This window comes from Hyperolius riggenbachi, chromosome 3 (genome assembly GCF_040937935.1).
Source record: "Hyperolius riggenbachi isolate aHypRig1 chromosome 3, aHypRig1.pri, whole genome shotgun sequence".
In the NCBI taxonomy this organism is placed as follows: domain Eukaryota; kingdom Metazoa; phylum Chordata; class Amphibia; order Anura; family Hyperoliidae; genus Hyperolius; species Hyperolius riggenbachi.
In genome coordinates this window covers 330962810-330977925 of record NC_090648.1, presented here as the reverse complement: position 1 = coordinate 330977925, position 15116 = coordinate 330962810, and the positions used below count along the sequence as shown (strand labels likewise).

The 15116-nt window shown below is 43.6% G+C and overlaps 1 protein-coding gene across 1 annotated transcript in view; it reads right to left on the bottom strand.

Moving 5' to 3' along the window:
- The window catches only part of LOC137562325 (uncharacterized), a 228780-nt gene that overhangs the window by 111189 nt on the left and 102475 nt on the right, over positions 1-15116 (bottom strand). The window contains exon 11 of the mRNA XM_068273662.1: positions 4343-4481. Within this exon, the coding sequence (XP_068129763.1) occupies positions 4343-4481 (139 nt within the window). The remainder of the gene's footprint in view (positions 1-4342; positions 4482-15116) is intronic.

Below are 15116 nucleotides of genomic sequence, written 5' to 3'. Positions count from 1 at the left end.
AATAAAAATAAAAAAAATATACTTAAAAAAAATGCTTAATGGGCCCCTGAAGCAACGGAACTTCAGGGGCCCTCATGCGGCCGCACGGCCTGCACGGCCGTATGTCCGCCACTGTCAGAATGTGATGCTTAATCATACAAAGCTGACAAATTGATCATTGAATTACATTACAGTATTCATATACACACACACATATTTACACTGGCACTTGAATCCCAAGATTTTGTTTTTAGCTTTTATGGGACTTTGTTTTGGTGTGTGTGTGTGTGTGTGTGTGTGTGTGTTATAGTTAATGCGATGGCAATGGGCTCGATTCTGCCTAACTTCCTTAGTCCCTTTCCCATACCTTCAGTCTCTCATACAGGTTAAACATTAGAGGTCCACTGCACCATAACATTAATTGTAACACATATGCCATAATATTACTAGTTATATCAACAGAGTAACCAAGCAGCTCGGAGTGACCCAAACCACTAGGAATATATAGGGGGAGACCGAAAAGCCCTCCTACTAAAGAGCAATGCTTGGTGTGATTTTGTTATGTCTGGCAGACCGGGTCAGGTGCTGTTGACCTTTCCACTGCGGTATGAACCACCCAAGCACAGGATCTAAGTGACCACGGGTCTTCACCCACAACCCCTTGAGGGGGAAGCAAGACCACAACCCCTTGAGGGGGAAGTGGATACTTAGCTGCCTAGTGTCCACCAGGTTGCACTTAAAGGTGATTCCACAGTGAATCGGAGAACAGGATAACAGCTCAATGTGGAGAGCTAGAGACAGGTAATCGTAGTCGTGGACAGAGCCGAGATCAGGACAGGCGGATATCTGGAGAATCGGAGACAAGCAGGAGGTCGAGGCAGGCGGCAGACAATCATAATCGGGAACACAAGCCTAGGGTCAGGACGGGCAGAGATCAGGAGTAGTCGGGGTCACAAGCCAAGGTCAAATCAGGAAATACAGATCAGGATACAGGTATACGTTCAGGCAACGCTGTAAGAACAAACAGCACTCCTGAGAAGGGCAGGCCTGCTTAAATAGTGAGTTTGGGCGTCAACAATAACGCCTGCGCATGCACACTGCGTGCAGCGCAGGGCGCGCAAGCACGCGTAACTTATTACGCATGCGTGCGACCTTTCCTGCGCACAGCGCAAGCGCCAAAACACCCGGACAGGAAATAAAACCCAGCACACCCGCACGCGTAGAGACGCGCCCGCGAGAACGCTGGAACCGGACAGGACGGTGAGTGTAACAGATTTGCCTTCTTACAAAAGAAGGAAATTTGCAATAAATCACCTATAAGTGAACAGGTTCGAGAAACACTGCCCTAGTCGACAAGATACAAAAAACACCTCCGTACGCAAAAGAAATTATCTTCTCTCCACCTGATTTCACATTGTCAGGGGTTTTAGCATTAATTTATCAGCAGAAATTATTACATGTTTGAAACTGAAATAAGATCCTGGACTCTGTCAGCCAAGGAGTAGTCAATAAAATTGTTGTCTAAAGGCACAACCTGTTTCAGAAAACATGCTAATGAAAATATGCTGTAATGTTGGCCTGGAGTGACCGTCTCTCCTTGTGTGTTCCATACACCTTTGGCTTCTCAACTTGCACTAATGACTTTGCTAACCACAAGACCTATTACATACATAAAACACACAGTAACAAAATGATACGTGTCAAAGACTAGACATGACCACATGACCTGTGCGGATGTGTGTGACGTACGTCTAATTGTCAGCATGTGGTAATAATGTTTTAACCAATGAAATGCAATAGACCCTCTATATGTAAACAATATAGTGTGCAAATCCTAGCCATAATCCATTAGATACTGTATATAGTAGATCATGTAATTGATTATTTTCTCTTTCATCTTCATTGCTTACCTGATTCACCACCAATAATGGTCCGAATACCACAATTCTGAGCCACCCTTCCCTGAGTGTTTAGAGTCTAAGGAGTGTATTCAGCAAAGTATGGTAAAGGTGCTGTGTGCAATGATTAACAGTAATTTTACCGTTATCCCAAACAGTAAGGTAACACCCGCTATGTAATTACCACACCTTAATTACCTAGGCAGAATGCAGGTTGCAAGAGTACCGCATGCCATGCTACTTGACTACAAACTTAAAGGGAACCCGAGGTGAGAAAAATATGGAGGCTGCCATATTTATTTCCTTTTTAGCAATATCAGTTGCCTGGCTGTCCTGCTGGTCCTCTGCCTCTAATACTTTCAACCATAGACCCTGAATAAGCATGCAGCAGGTCGGGGGTTTCTGACAATATTGTCAAAACTGACAAGATTAGCTGCATGCATGTTTCTGGTGTAATTCAGTTCACTACTGCAGCCAAATAGATCAGCAAGACTGCCAGGCAACTAGTATTGTTTAAAAGGAAATAAATATGACAGCTTCCATATCACTCTTACCTCGGGTTTAATTTAAGCTACTATGTGTCCATACAAGAGCATCCTGCAAGGGATGATGGACTATTACCCCTAGTGGGCCACAGACTACTTTACTGCCTAGTAGTCACCATGTAGTAGCCCCTGATATTGCCTCATTAGTGGCAGACAGAACATCCGAGGGCACAATGGAGAGGAATAAAGAAGAATAAACTACAGTTGAAAGAAAAGGCTAGAGCCGTGAACAAAGTGACTAGCAAGCAAAGTCACAGTCCATGCAGAGGTCAGGCAGAGTGGAATATCCAAAGTTGTGGTCAGGGCAGGTGGCTAACAGGCAGATCAATAATTGGTAAAGGTTGGCAGCAAGGTACAGAGACAAGACATGATCAGGACAAGCTGTATCAATAACCAGTAATCACAGGGGTAATACTGTAATAACTGGCTTTAGCAGATTCGGGCTAGTGGAAACAGAAAAAGAACACAAAGACATCGGGGGCCCAATCTGGTGTATTATCGTATGATATTGACTAGTGTGGAAATAAAGGGTAGACAACTATACTTACAGAGCTGGGTTTCTACCAGAGGCCACACCTCATTTGAACATGAGGGGAAGTACCATCCCAACTCTGCTTTTTGGGTAGGAGGTGATAGTCACAGCTCCAAAAGTAAGGTTCACTACAGAAAATGATTCCCTGTCTCTGGGTGGTTAGCAGTAGTAAATGTTTTGCTGAGGAGCCCAAAAAAAGAAAATGGTTCTATAATGTATAAAAGTAACAATAACAACAATAACAATAATATTTATATAGCGCTTTTCTCCCTGGGGACTCAAAGCGCTGTGACCCTGCATTATGCAGTCTCAAAGGCTAGGGAAAAGAGGTGAGTTTTTAGCAAGTAGGAAGGTCCTATCTTGAATTAAGTAGAATTAATTAGGAGGTAGAAAAAAATGTTTATGGCGTACGAATGGACAAATTTCACGGCGTAAGCCGCCTCCTGGCACCCAGAACTAACTCTCTTGGCTAATGCTCTTGGCCTTGAGGCACACTATTTGACCTGCCGTGAAAAGCGTTGTCCGATCGTACTCAATAAATGATTTTTTTTACCTCCTAAACGTTAGATCTACTTACACTCTACTTCCTTTTATACATTATAGAACTGTTTTCTTTTTTTGGGTGCCTCCAGCAAACCATTTACTAACTCTAAATAGCGCCAAGCTGCTCACAAGTAACATCATTGGATGCTGACTGAGGTATTCTTCTATAGCCAAAAGTTTGACTAAACTGCCCCATATTGTTGTGCATTGCATTCAGCACATCCATGTGAAGCCATTTGCGGATAAATGTGACACTGGCAGGCTGAATGTAATGTCTCTTTCAGAAGAGACCTCACTGCCAGATTTCCTGATTTTCCTTCGCTATATTCACTCCACATTGGGCATGATTCACACAGCTTTTTGACCTGTTTTTCTCTGTTTTCACCTTATCAATGTTACATTTTAAGCTCACAAATAGCAAAAATATAATATAATTAGGGTAAGAAAAGTAATATTGAAATTAAGTTAATTAGGAACAATTAACTGGTACTTTGAGTGTGTATGTTGCTTGTAAATGTGCTCAATGATATCAATTAGGTGATAAATAAGTCATTTATGAGAAGTTTTGTGAATAGAGCCCAGTGTGTTTAGCAGTGTGAGAAAAAAAAAAAAGATATTGAATGATCCGGAACCGCAAGTTGCAGTAAGGAATTTTGTTCAATAAAATACATAAGCTGTAAGCATTATGGGCGGTTTCCCTAATAAGCACTTGCAATCTAACAGGGAGCAGAAAATCAAACGTAACATCACACATGTTTTCTAAGCTATTGGCATTCAAATAGCAACATTTACTTCATCAGTTAAATAACCAAGCAGATCATTACTATTCTATATTGTTTCTCTACCTTGGCACGACAATTATTTCAAATCGATCTTTCATTTTCTGCAGCAAGATGTCCTTAGTTTTCCTTTGAACTTTCCGAGCATGCTTGACCCATTTCTGACATTTCTCCAAATCATACATTTTTTTAAGCCACTGCAGTTCTGAAAAGCAAATGGAAATTACACTTCATTTTTTTTTTGTCCTTGTATCGCCTTTTATTATTCCAGGAGTATGCATGCATATGAGCAAATCCTACAAAGAAAATAAGAATCTTACATGCATAAAGTCAAACACAGCCATCACAGAAATAAGCGGAACTGATAAAATATAAATAAACAAAAACATGCATTTAAAAAGCAAATGTGAGCAGTTTAAAATAATTAAAAAAATGCTAAAAAAACAACTTTTCTGAAACTGAGCCTTAGCAGGTCCATCACCAGTGCTGTAAATTGCTGGCTAAATTGCTGGCTAAATTGCTGGCTTTAGACCAATGAAAACCTTGTAGACATGCCTGTATGAATTTTTGAATTTTTAGCTTGTTTGTAGCTCTGGTAGACTTTTATGGAGGCAGTCTTGCTCAAGTGTTGTTCTGCAACCCTAAAATACCATCTCAGTTGGGCCACATCTGGCTATCTGATGGTGGTGGTGGTGGTGGTGGTGGTGGTGGTGGTGGGGGGGGGGGGGACCTAATCCTGGAGGCACATCTGACTATACTGGGGAGATGGTTACCTATACCTGTGGGACATATCCGATACTGGAGATGCATCTTGCTGTCTTATACTGGGGAGGGGGCTACTTTATACTGGGAGGGAGCACATCTAGCTAACTATACTGGGAAGGAGCTCCCTAATACTGGAGGCACATCTGCCTATCTATACTGAAGAGGGGGCTACCTATACTTGTGGGACCTACCTAATACTGGGGGCACATCTAACTACCTTTACTGGGGAAGGGGGGACTACCTAATACTGGGGGAACATCTACTTACCTTTACTGGGAGGGGGGACCTACTTAATACTGGGGGCATCTGGCTATCCATTCTTGGGGCGGGGGATCCACCTAATACTGGAGGCACATGCGGCTATTTACTGCGGAGGGGGCTACCTATTCTTGGGGCCACTCTGGCTACCTAAACTGAATTGGGGGCATATCTGGCAACCTATACTTGCTTCCTAATACCGGGGGCCCATCTAGCTACCTATAATGAATTGAGAGCATATCTGGCCACCTATACTTGCTGCCTAATACGGGGGAGGGGGGGCATCTAGCTACCTATACTGAATTGAGGACATATCTGGCAACCTATACTTGCTACCTAATACCAGGGGCAAATCTGGCTACCTATACTGGGTGAACGAACCTACTTAATATTGGGGGCACATATGCTAAGTATACTGGGGGAGGGGGGCACTTTGGAATTTCTGTCTCTGGTGCTGTCATGTGCAGAAAACATATAATTTATTCTCAACATTGAACTAGATGTTTTTAATCAATATATGGGAGCTCAAATGGACAACTGCTCCGGTAAACCACCTGCATCATTGTCATATTTAGTTGATTTTGTAAATATGGAAGGATTGTCTGCTAGCATGTAGCTAGCCTGAGAATAGCGGTGAGTAGTAAAGCCTCAATTGCACAGCAATGTATTTGAGTGGACAGTGGCAATGGGTTTGATGCACAAAATAGTGTTGTGCATCAACCTCATTGTGTCAAATGTATGCAGCAGTGCATTAGATACAATGCACTGTACCGTACTGCATTGCAGTGCATACATTGCACATTGCCATTGACATACTCTGGTGTGCACTGAACATCCACTATGTGTTGCGCTGCACCAGATTCCATGTAAACCAGGCTTACGTTATTTCTCTCAAGGAGCTGCAACTTAAGCATCCCTAACATACTATCAAAAAATGAAAACTGTACTCAGAAACATTCCTGAGGAAAAACGGTTAATGCTAAAAATGTAGAAAACATCTCCTCTATAAGATGTATCCTTCAGAACTTTGATATATATTTGAGACAGCTTTAGATGCTTAAAACTGCAGTTTAAAATATGGAGAATAGCAATACACAGCCATTTTGGGTTTTCAGGATGGGAAAATATGAAATGTATTTACTTGGAAACTAGAAAACATATTTGTTTGCCAACAAGACTGAAAAGGAAACTGCTATTTGATGCATAAATTGGATAGCCAATGTGTCCTTGTTCAAAAAGTGCTGCTTACGGCAAAACATATATTTGGCACTTTTTCTTTAAAATTGGTTACATGATATATTCATTATAGCTTTAGAAAGGGAACAATTCTATCTGTGAATTTATGTTGTCTCTACATCTTGGTGAACGGCTTTATTTTTATGCTTTTTTCAGCCTATTCAATTCAATTCTTCAAGCCTATTATTCAATTCTTCCGCTCCTCTGCAAATCACAAATCCATAGGTCTCTAAACCAAGAAAAAATAAAAAGGTCAGTTACTGCAGTGAGCCTGTATTAGCAACCTACTTCCCATGGGAAACTACTGGTTGGCTGCTTTTCTTGTGTTTGCCCACATATGAATGCCATATGTTCTATAGGTGTGCACCAAATTCCTTTTCTTACCGTATAGGATATAAATGCAGGCAAAATCGCCAAGCACCTACAGTATGATAGTATGGATGATTTTAAAGTCAGGTCAGAACACATAGGCCTCAATTCACTAATATCATGCTGGAGATAATAAGGCAAGAGAAAACTTACCTCCACACAGTGAGAGAGTTATCTTATCTCTTCATTCCTTAAGTTACCTCCTCTGTAGTTAAGTTACCTCCTCTGTAGTTATTTTAACACACAGTTGATAAACAACCTGTCTAACTCTGGAGTTATTTTAAGGATTGAAGAGTTAACTTAAAGACAGAAGAGTTAACTTTAGGTTTGCCTGAGGTAAAATGTCTCCTGAATACTACATGCCTCATCACCATGGTGACCACTCTAGAAACGTTATTAAAGACAGGAGATAAGCTTAGTGAATTGAGGCCATAGTCAGTGCCTGAAGATAGAGGCTTCTACAAATGTTGCTATCTTTTAATGTTATGGTGTCTGCTGTATTTTTCCCTGGTTCAGCTGCTTTTCTCTGCCAATCTCTGTTGACCATGTTAAAAACAAGGAACACCAAGAGCCCCAATAGTGTAATATGTACTGGTAAACGGTTACTAGATAGAGTAAATATTAATACTCACAAACCAGGGTTACCATTAGGCAACCACTGTAAAGGCAGGTGGGGAGATTTTCCTGACCCCACTCAGGAATAAGAAGTCGCTCTCTGTAGATGAGAAAAAAGGGGGTTCAACCCTCCACTAGGGATGCTCGGAAAATTCCGCGGAATTATAAATTCCGTGATTCCGGCCGGAATTAGGTCAATTCCGATTCCGGTAGTCAAATCGGAATTCCTATCCCTCTCAAACGGAATTCCACGGAAATTTTTTAATTCCGACGGAATTTTCCGGAATGACATAAAATCTCTCTCTCTCTATCTCTCTCTCTCTCTCTCTCTCTCTCTCTCTCTCTCTCTCTCTCTCTCTCTCTCTCTCTCTCTCTCTCTCTCTCTCTCTCTCTCTCTCATCCAATCCATCCCATCCATCTCATCCATCTCATCCATCTCATCCATCCATCCATCTCATCCATCCATCCCATCCATCCATCCATCTCATCCATCCATCCATCCATCCATCCATCTCATCCATCTCATCCATCCATCTCATCCATCCATCCATCCATCTCATCCATCCATCCATCTCATCCATCCATCCATCTCATCCATCCATCTCATCCATCCATCCATCCATCTCATCCATCCATCCATCCATCCATCCATCTCATGCAGTAGGGAATTGCAGATTTTCAAAACAGCTTATATACCATAGCTGGGATTTGAACCCAGAACCTAGTGTGTAGTAGGTATCTGTCTTACCCTCTAGACCATGACCCACACTACATGCTAAAGCTGCCGGTAGCATAAACCATACTTCCATTATGATCAATTCGATAGAAAAAGTAGCATGATTAAGGATTTGTACTTTTTGAAAAGCATGCTTATTTATATACCATAGCTGGGATTTGAACCCAGAACCTAGTGTGTAGTAGGTATCTGTCTTACCCTCTAGACCATGACCCACACTACATGCTAAAGCTGCCGGTAGCATAAACCATACTTCCATTATGATCAATTCGATAGAAAAAGTAGCATGATTAAGGATTTGTACTTTTTGAAAAGCATGCTTATTTATATACCATAGCTGGGATTTGAACCCAGAACCTAGTGTGTAGTAGGTATCTGTCTTACCCTCTAGACCATGACCCACACTACATGCTAAAGCTGCCGGTAGCATAAACCATACTTCCATTATGATCAATTCGATAGAAAAAGTAGCATGATTAAGGATTTGTACTTTTTGAAAAGCATGCTTATTTATATACCATAGCTGGGATTTGAACCCAGAACCTAGTGTGTAGTAGGTATCTGTCTTACCCTCTAGACCATGACCCACACTACATGCTAAAGCTGCCGGTAGCATAAACCATACTTCCATTATGATCAATTCGATAGAAAAAGTAGCATGATTAAGGATTTGTACTTTTTGAAAAGCATGCTTATTTATATACCATAGCTGGGATTTGAACCCAGAACCTAGTGTGTAGTAGGTATCTGTCTTACCCATCTAGACCAGGGGTCCCCAAACATTTTGGGTTGAGGGCCGGGTCAACATACTTCAGACCGCTGGTGGGCCGGAGTAAACATAAAATGATGTAGAAGTCTTTGCGGACCAGACAGTGAAGCATACCCAGGTGACAATCTGCAAGCCAATTGGACAGCAGTGTCACCTGATGTGGAATTTGATTGGAAACCAGCAAAATTTCTGCTTTCTGGCTTCCATGTGGATGGGGGGTGCTGCACTGCTATTCCATATGTGGACCACCAATATTTAAAGATGTAGCTGACTGCATTTATAAGCAATACATTTTCTGTGTGGGGGGGCCGGTAAGAAAGCCTTAGGGGGCCACATTCGGCCCGCGGGCCTTAGTTTGAGGACCACTGCTCTAGACCATCAACCACACTCAGGGCCAGGCTTTAGCATGTAGTGTGGTCAGAGGTGGGACAAGGTCCTTCAGCACCCAAGGCTGAGACAGCAAAGTGCGCCCCCCCCATCCCTCCCACCCCAGCTGTCACACACTGATTGCTATTACACTAAGAGGTGCCCCAGGCCCCCCCCCCACCCCCAACACCTTAATCTCTACTTATCTGGCTTGCTGTCGCTGCCATGTATCACCTTTTCTTATTTCTTTCTGCTTCAAACACAATTGGGAATGACAGCTGAATGAATTGTGCACCCCCTCCTACACTGCGCCCTGAGGCTGCAGCCTCTCCAGCCTCAGCCTTACTAGTGGGTAAGACAGATACCTACTTCCATGCAGTGTGGTTCATGGTCTAGAGGGTAAGACAGATACCTACTACACACTAGGTCCTGGGTTCAAATCCCAGCTATGGTATATAAGCATGCTTTTCAAAAAGTACAGATCCTTAATCATGCTACTTTTTCTATCGAATTGATCATAATGGAAGTATGGTTTATGCTACCGGCAGCTTTAGCATGTAGTGTGGGTCATGGTCTAGAGGGTAAGACAGATACCTACTACACACTAGGTTCTGGGTTCAAATCCCAGCTATGGTATATAAGCTGTTTTGAAAATCTGCAATTCCCTACTGCATGAGATGGATGGATGGATGAGATGGAGGAGGAGGAGGAGGAGGAGGAGGAGTGAGAGCGAGAGAGAGCGAGAGCGAGAGAGAGAGAGAGAAAGCAGCCAGAGACAATGGCAGCACTGAACATGAGCTCCTGAAACTTTACCAATTTTACCTTGTAATGGGCAACTGAATGGACACAAAGGACACAACCAAGACACAGCCAAGACCAAGACATAACATGGAAACCAGAGGAGCCTATGGAAGTCTAAAGAATGAAAAGACTAAAGATTAAAAAGCAAATGCTCTGAATGGAGAAGATAACCACCTATAAAAGGATAAACAAGCTGTGTCACTCAGAGGAAAAGCAACAAGCAGCAGCAGCCAGCTCCAGCCAACCAACAGATCCTAACACCAGCAGAGAGTAACCCCAGAACTGACCAAACCTGCAGAAAACAAGGTAAGGGCATTTCTGCTGAATATTACTTATAGAAATAGGAAAAGTTTATCAAGGGATTCACAATGGAAACCATATTAGAGTCAGCAGATCAAAAGGCAAGCCAGGATGCAGATAAGCCCAGCACATCTAGCAGCAGGAGGTCTGGCACTCGGGAGATTGTTTACTCTCCTGGCAATAAAAGCAATGATGCAAAGAAAGAAGAAAGACTGAAGCTAACTAAAAGCATGCCAGAGACCCTGTTTGCTGACTATTCCTCTAACCCTAGAGTAAGAACAAACCTGATATTTTTTACACATGACACCCAAGCTTGGCATACTGCCATCTGTGAAAAATTTGAAAAAAGCATTAAAAAAAATGGCATCACGAATGGGAGACAAATCAGAATAAAAGACAAGGAGGACCCAGAGGTTACTACACTTACAGTAACTGTATACCACAATGGCAGTGTCTTGATCCAGGGGGCAGAACGTTACTTAAATATTTTCGAAAAGAGTTATCCTGATATTGAAAGACTTGCAATTAACTTTAAAGAAAACCAGACAAACTCTGTCAACACAAACAATGGTCGTAAATCATCTGCAAGGACTGCTCCTAGAGAGAAGGCTGAAGACCAATCTCCAAAACAACAGCCCCTCTCCAGAGACCAGACACCAGGCTTCTCACACCCCTCCCTGGAGACTCTCAGAGAAAGTCTGTCCCAATTAGAAAGGGACTTCACCCTTTTCAGGGAAGAAAGGAAAAGCAGCCAAGGTGTGAAAAATGCAAATGATCAACTGAGAGAAGAAATAGCCAGGATGAAAGCTGAGCACACTGCAGCCTTGCATGATATCAACATTTCCCTACAAAAACTACAGGAGGAAAACTCACAACTTAAAGAGGAGATCAGGAAATTAAAAATATTAAAACAGCCACAAAAGTTAGAGGAGACAACAAAAAGCACAAAGGCCCCCACAAAACCTATGCCGACCAAAGACAGTGCTCCGCACATCACACAGGATACAATAATCACCCAAGAGACTAGTGACAATCACAGCCATCCAGCCCCCTCTCCAAATACTGCCAACACAGCCTCATCCAACAACCCACAGCCCAAGCCTAAACACCAAGCAAATCGCTCCTATAAACATCGCAGTCCTGACATTGTGCTGGTTATAGACTCTAATGGAAAATACCTGGACATAAGAAGACTCTTTCCAGGGATGCATGCCATCAAAATCATCACTTCAACTATTGAACAAGTAACACAGGTCATTAATGAGCCTTATTTCACCGACCCAAAACATCTCATCCTGCACACCGGCACCAATGACATTATACAAGAAAACACCACAGACCAAGAAACCATCACATACAAACTGTCACAACTGGTTAAAAGGGCACAGCAGAAATTCCCCAGCACAAAGATTATCCTCTCTTCCCTGCTCCCAAGAAGAGACATTCCTCACCAGACAATTACACAGATCAATGCAGAGCTGGCCTCCAGTCTCAGATCCTCACCAGACATACAACTGGCACAGCACACCACAATCACAACCGACCATCTGTACAACAACAAGCACCTTGACAAACAAGGAGTCAGCCGCCTAGCAAAGGAACTAAAGGACATGGTGCTAAGTAGACCCCAGAGACTCCAAGAAAGCCCCAACTCAACAATCAGACAGCAAACCACAATGTCCCAACACCAGAGAGAGAGCCCACAAGCATGGAAAACATGTAGGAAACCGCCTGCCCCACAATGGCAACACAAAGCGACAGAGGGTAGCATCATGGCGGAAATCAGAACTTTGCTTATCAATATACAAAGCAGATTGAGGTGACACCCACAACAGTGTCCACCCTCCCCCTGAAAATACTGAGTCCTATGAAAATTTCTGCTCATTACAAGGTAAACCGACTCAAAATGACATCCCTTATCATCAGTAGCTGGAACATCCAAGGGCTGAACGCCTCAGCTTTTGGATCCAAAACAAATGATCCAGACTTTAAAAAGAGACTTGAAAACATTGATATCCAAATCCTCCTGGAGACATGGACCCGGGCAGAGGATGAATCTTTCGTACCCATGGGGTACCGGGAATTCTCCATATCTGCCCAGAAAAACAGGAACATTAAACAGGGCCGCCGTTCAGGAGGCATACTAATCTGGTATAAGGAGGAGCTCACAGAGCACATCAAAGCAATCAAACGAGGAGACAGCCACATCTGGATCAAAATAAACAGCTCCATCCTCACCTCTCAGTCTGACATGTACCTGTGTGCAGCATACATCCCCCCAACAGAGTCCCCTTACTACAAACCTGACATCTATGAGGTCCTACAAAGAGAAGCCAGCCACTTCCAGTCTCAGGGCAGAGTGCTCATCTATGGAGACCTCAACGCTAGAACAGGCACAGAGAAGGACTATCTGACCTCTGAGGGAAACACATACATACTTGGAGGAGAGAGCTACTACCAGGAACCAATGCAGACAGCAAGAAACAGCTATGACAAGACAGTAAACAAAAGTGGGAAATCCCTGTTGAACCTGTGCCGGAGCCTCGGCCTATACATAATGAATGGGCGAACCAGGGGTGACTCTCTTGGGAGATTTACTATGAACTCACATGTAGGCAGCAGTGTGGTAGATTATGCTGTCACAGACACAGACCCCATAAACATCAATGCCCTCATAGTCACCCCTGAAACACACCTGTCAGACCACAACCAAATCCTGCTGTACCTGAAATCCACCGATAAACCAACCACACAGCAACCTCACCAGAACGGTCTCTACAAGCTGCCACCATCCTTCAAATGGCCCAAAGAGTCTGCCATCAAATTCACCAACATGACCAACACTGCCAAAATCCAAGAACTGCTGACAAACTTTCATACCAACCTATATGAACTGAACAAACAAGGTGTCAACCATGCAGTGAAGGACTTCAGCAACATCTTATATAACATGGCAGTACTCGCCGGCCTCAAGCAGACCAACTTTAAGAGATCCACAAATAAACAGTCCCAAAAATGGTTTGACAGTGAGTGCAAGGCTCTACGTAATTCTCTAAGGGCAGCCTCTAACCAAAAGCACAGAGACCCCAACAACCAGGACCTAAGGGAAGCCCATGACCACCTACAGAGACAATACAAAGACACCCTCAGGCGGAAAAAACAGAGCCACATCTCCCACAAACTCCAACAGCTGGAGGACTCCCTCCAAGACAACTCATTCTGGGAGACCTGGAACCACATTGGGACAAAGCCCAAGAAAAGCCCTCTCCACATCCAAAATGGCCACATCTGGCTCCACTACTTCAGGGACCTCTACAAAGACATCCCAGAAAATGCCCAAACCCCGGAACAGAAACAAATAGCCGCAAAGCTGAAGGACATGGAGGAGACAATCAAGGACTTTCAAAACCCCCTGGATACACCAATCACGATGGAGGAAATAAGAGAAAGAACAAAGCTGATAAAATGTAAGAAGGCTAGTGGTACCGATGGCATCCTGCCAGAGATGATCAAATACAGCCCCCCGGACATACATGAGGCACTCGCAAGACTTTTCAACCTTATCCTGAGTGCGGGCTCCTTTCCTCAGGCCTGGAGTGAAGGCCTCATAACACCCATCTACAAGAATGGGGACAGATATGATCCAGCAAACTACAGAGGAATCTGTGTCAGCAGTACACTGGGGAAACTGTTTAACAGCATCATCAATAAAAGGATCCTCTCCTTCCTCACACAGCAGGACGTACTCAGCAAAAGCCAAGCTGGGTTCATGCCAAACCACCGCACAACCGACCACATCTACACACTGCACAGCCTTATCAAGACTCATGTCCACAGCTCACGTGGCAAAATACACGCTTGCTTTGTGGATTTTAAGAAGGCGTTTGACTCGGTGTGGCACCCAGGCCTTTTCCTAAAACTCCTAGAGAGCGGAATAGGAGGTAGAATCTATGATGTCATCAAGAGTTCATATACTGGGAACCAATGCAGTGTGAAAGTGGACGGGAAGAGAAGCGCGTTCTTCAAGCAGGGTCGAGGAGTCAGGCAGGGCTGCAGTTTGAGCCCAACGCTCTTTAACATATTTATTAACCAACTGGCTGTAGCCCTGGAATCCTCCCCAGCACCAGGCCTCCTCTTGCATGACCACGAGGTGAAGTTCCTGCTGTATGCAGATGATCTCCTGCTGCTCTCCCCAACAGAAAGGGGCCTACAGGACAGCCTGGCAGTACTGGAGAGTTTCTGCACCACATGGGCACTGCCCATCAACCCAAAGAAGACAAAAGTGATGGTGTTCCAGAGAAAAAATCTAAAAATGCCCACCTCCTCATTTATATTAAATGGCTGCCCACTGGAGACCACAAACAGTTACACCTACCTGGGGCTGGAAATTAACCAAACTGGGAGCTTTAAACCAGCAGTAGAGGCCCTGAAGGAAAAAGCCTGCAGAACGTTTTATGCCATCAGAAGGCAACTTTACCACCTAAAACCACCGGTGAGAGTCTGGGTAAAGATATTCAACAGCATCATCACCCCAATCCTGCTCTATAGCAGTGAGGTATGGGGCCCGGTCACCTACCCTGACCAATCAAAATGGGACTCCAGCCCAACAGAAATCTTCCATCTAG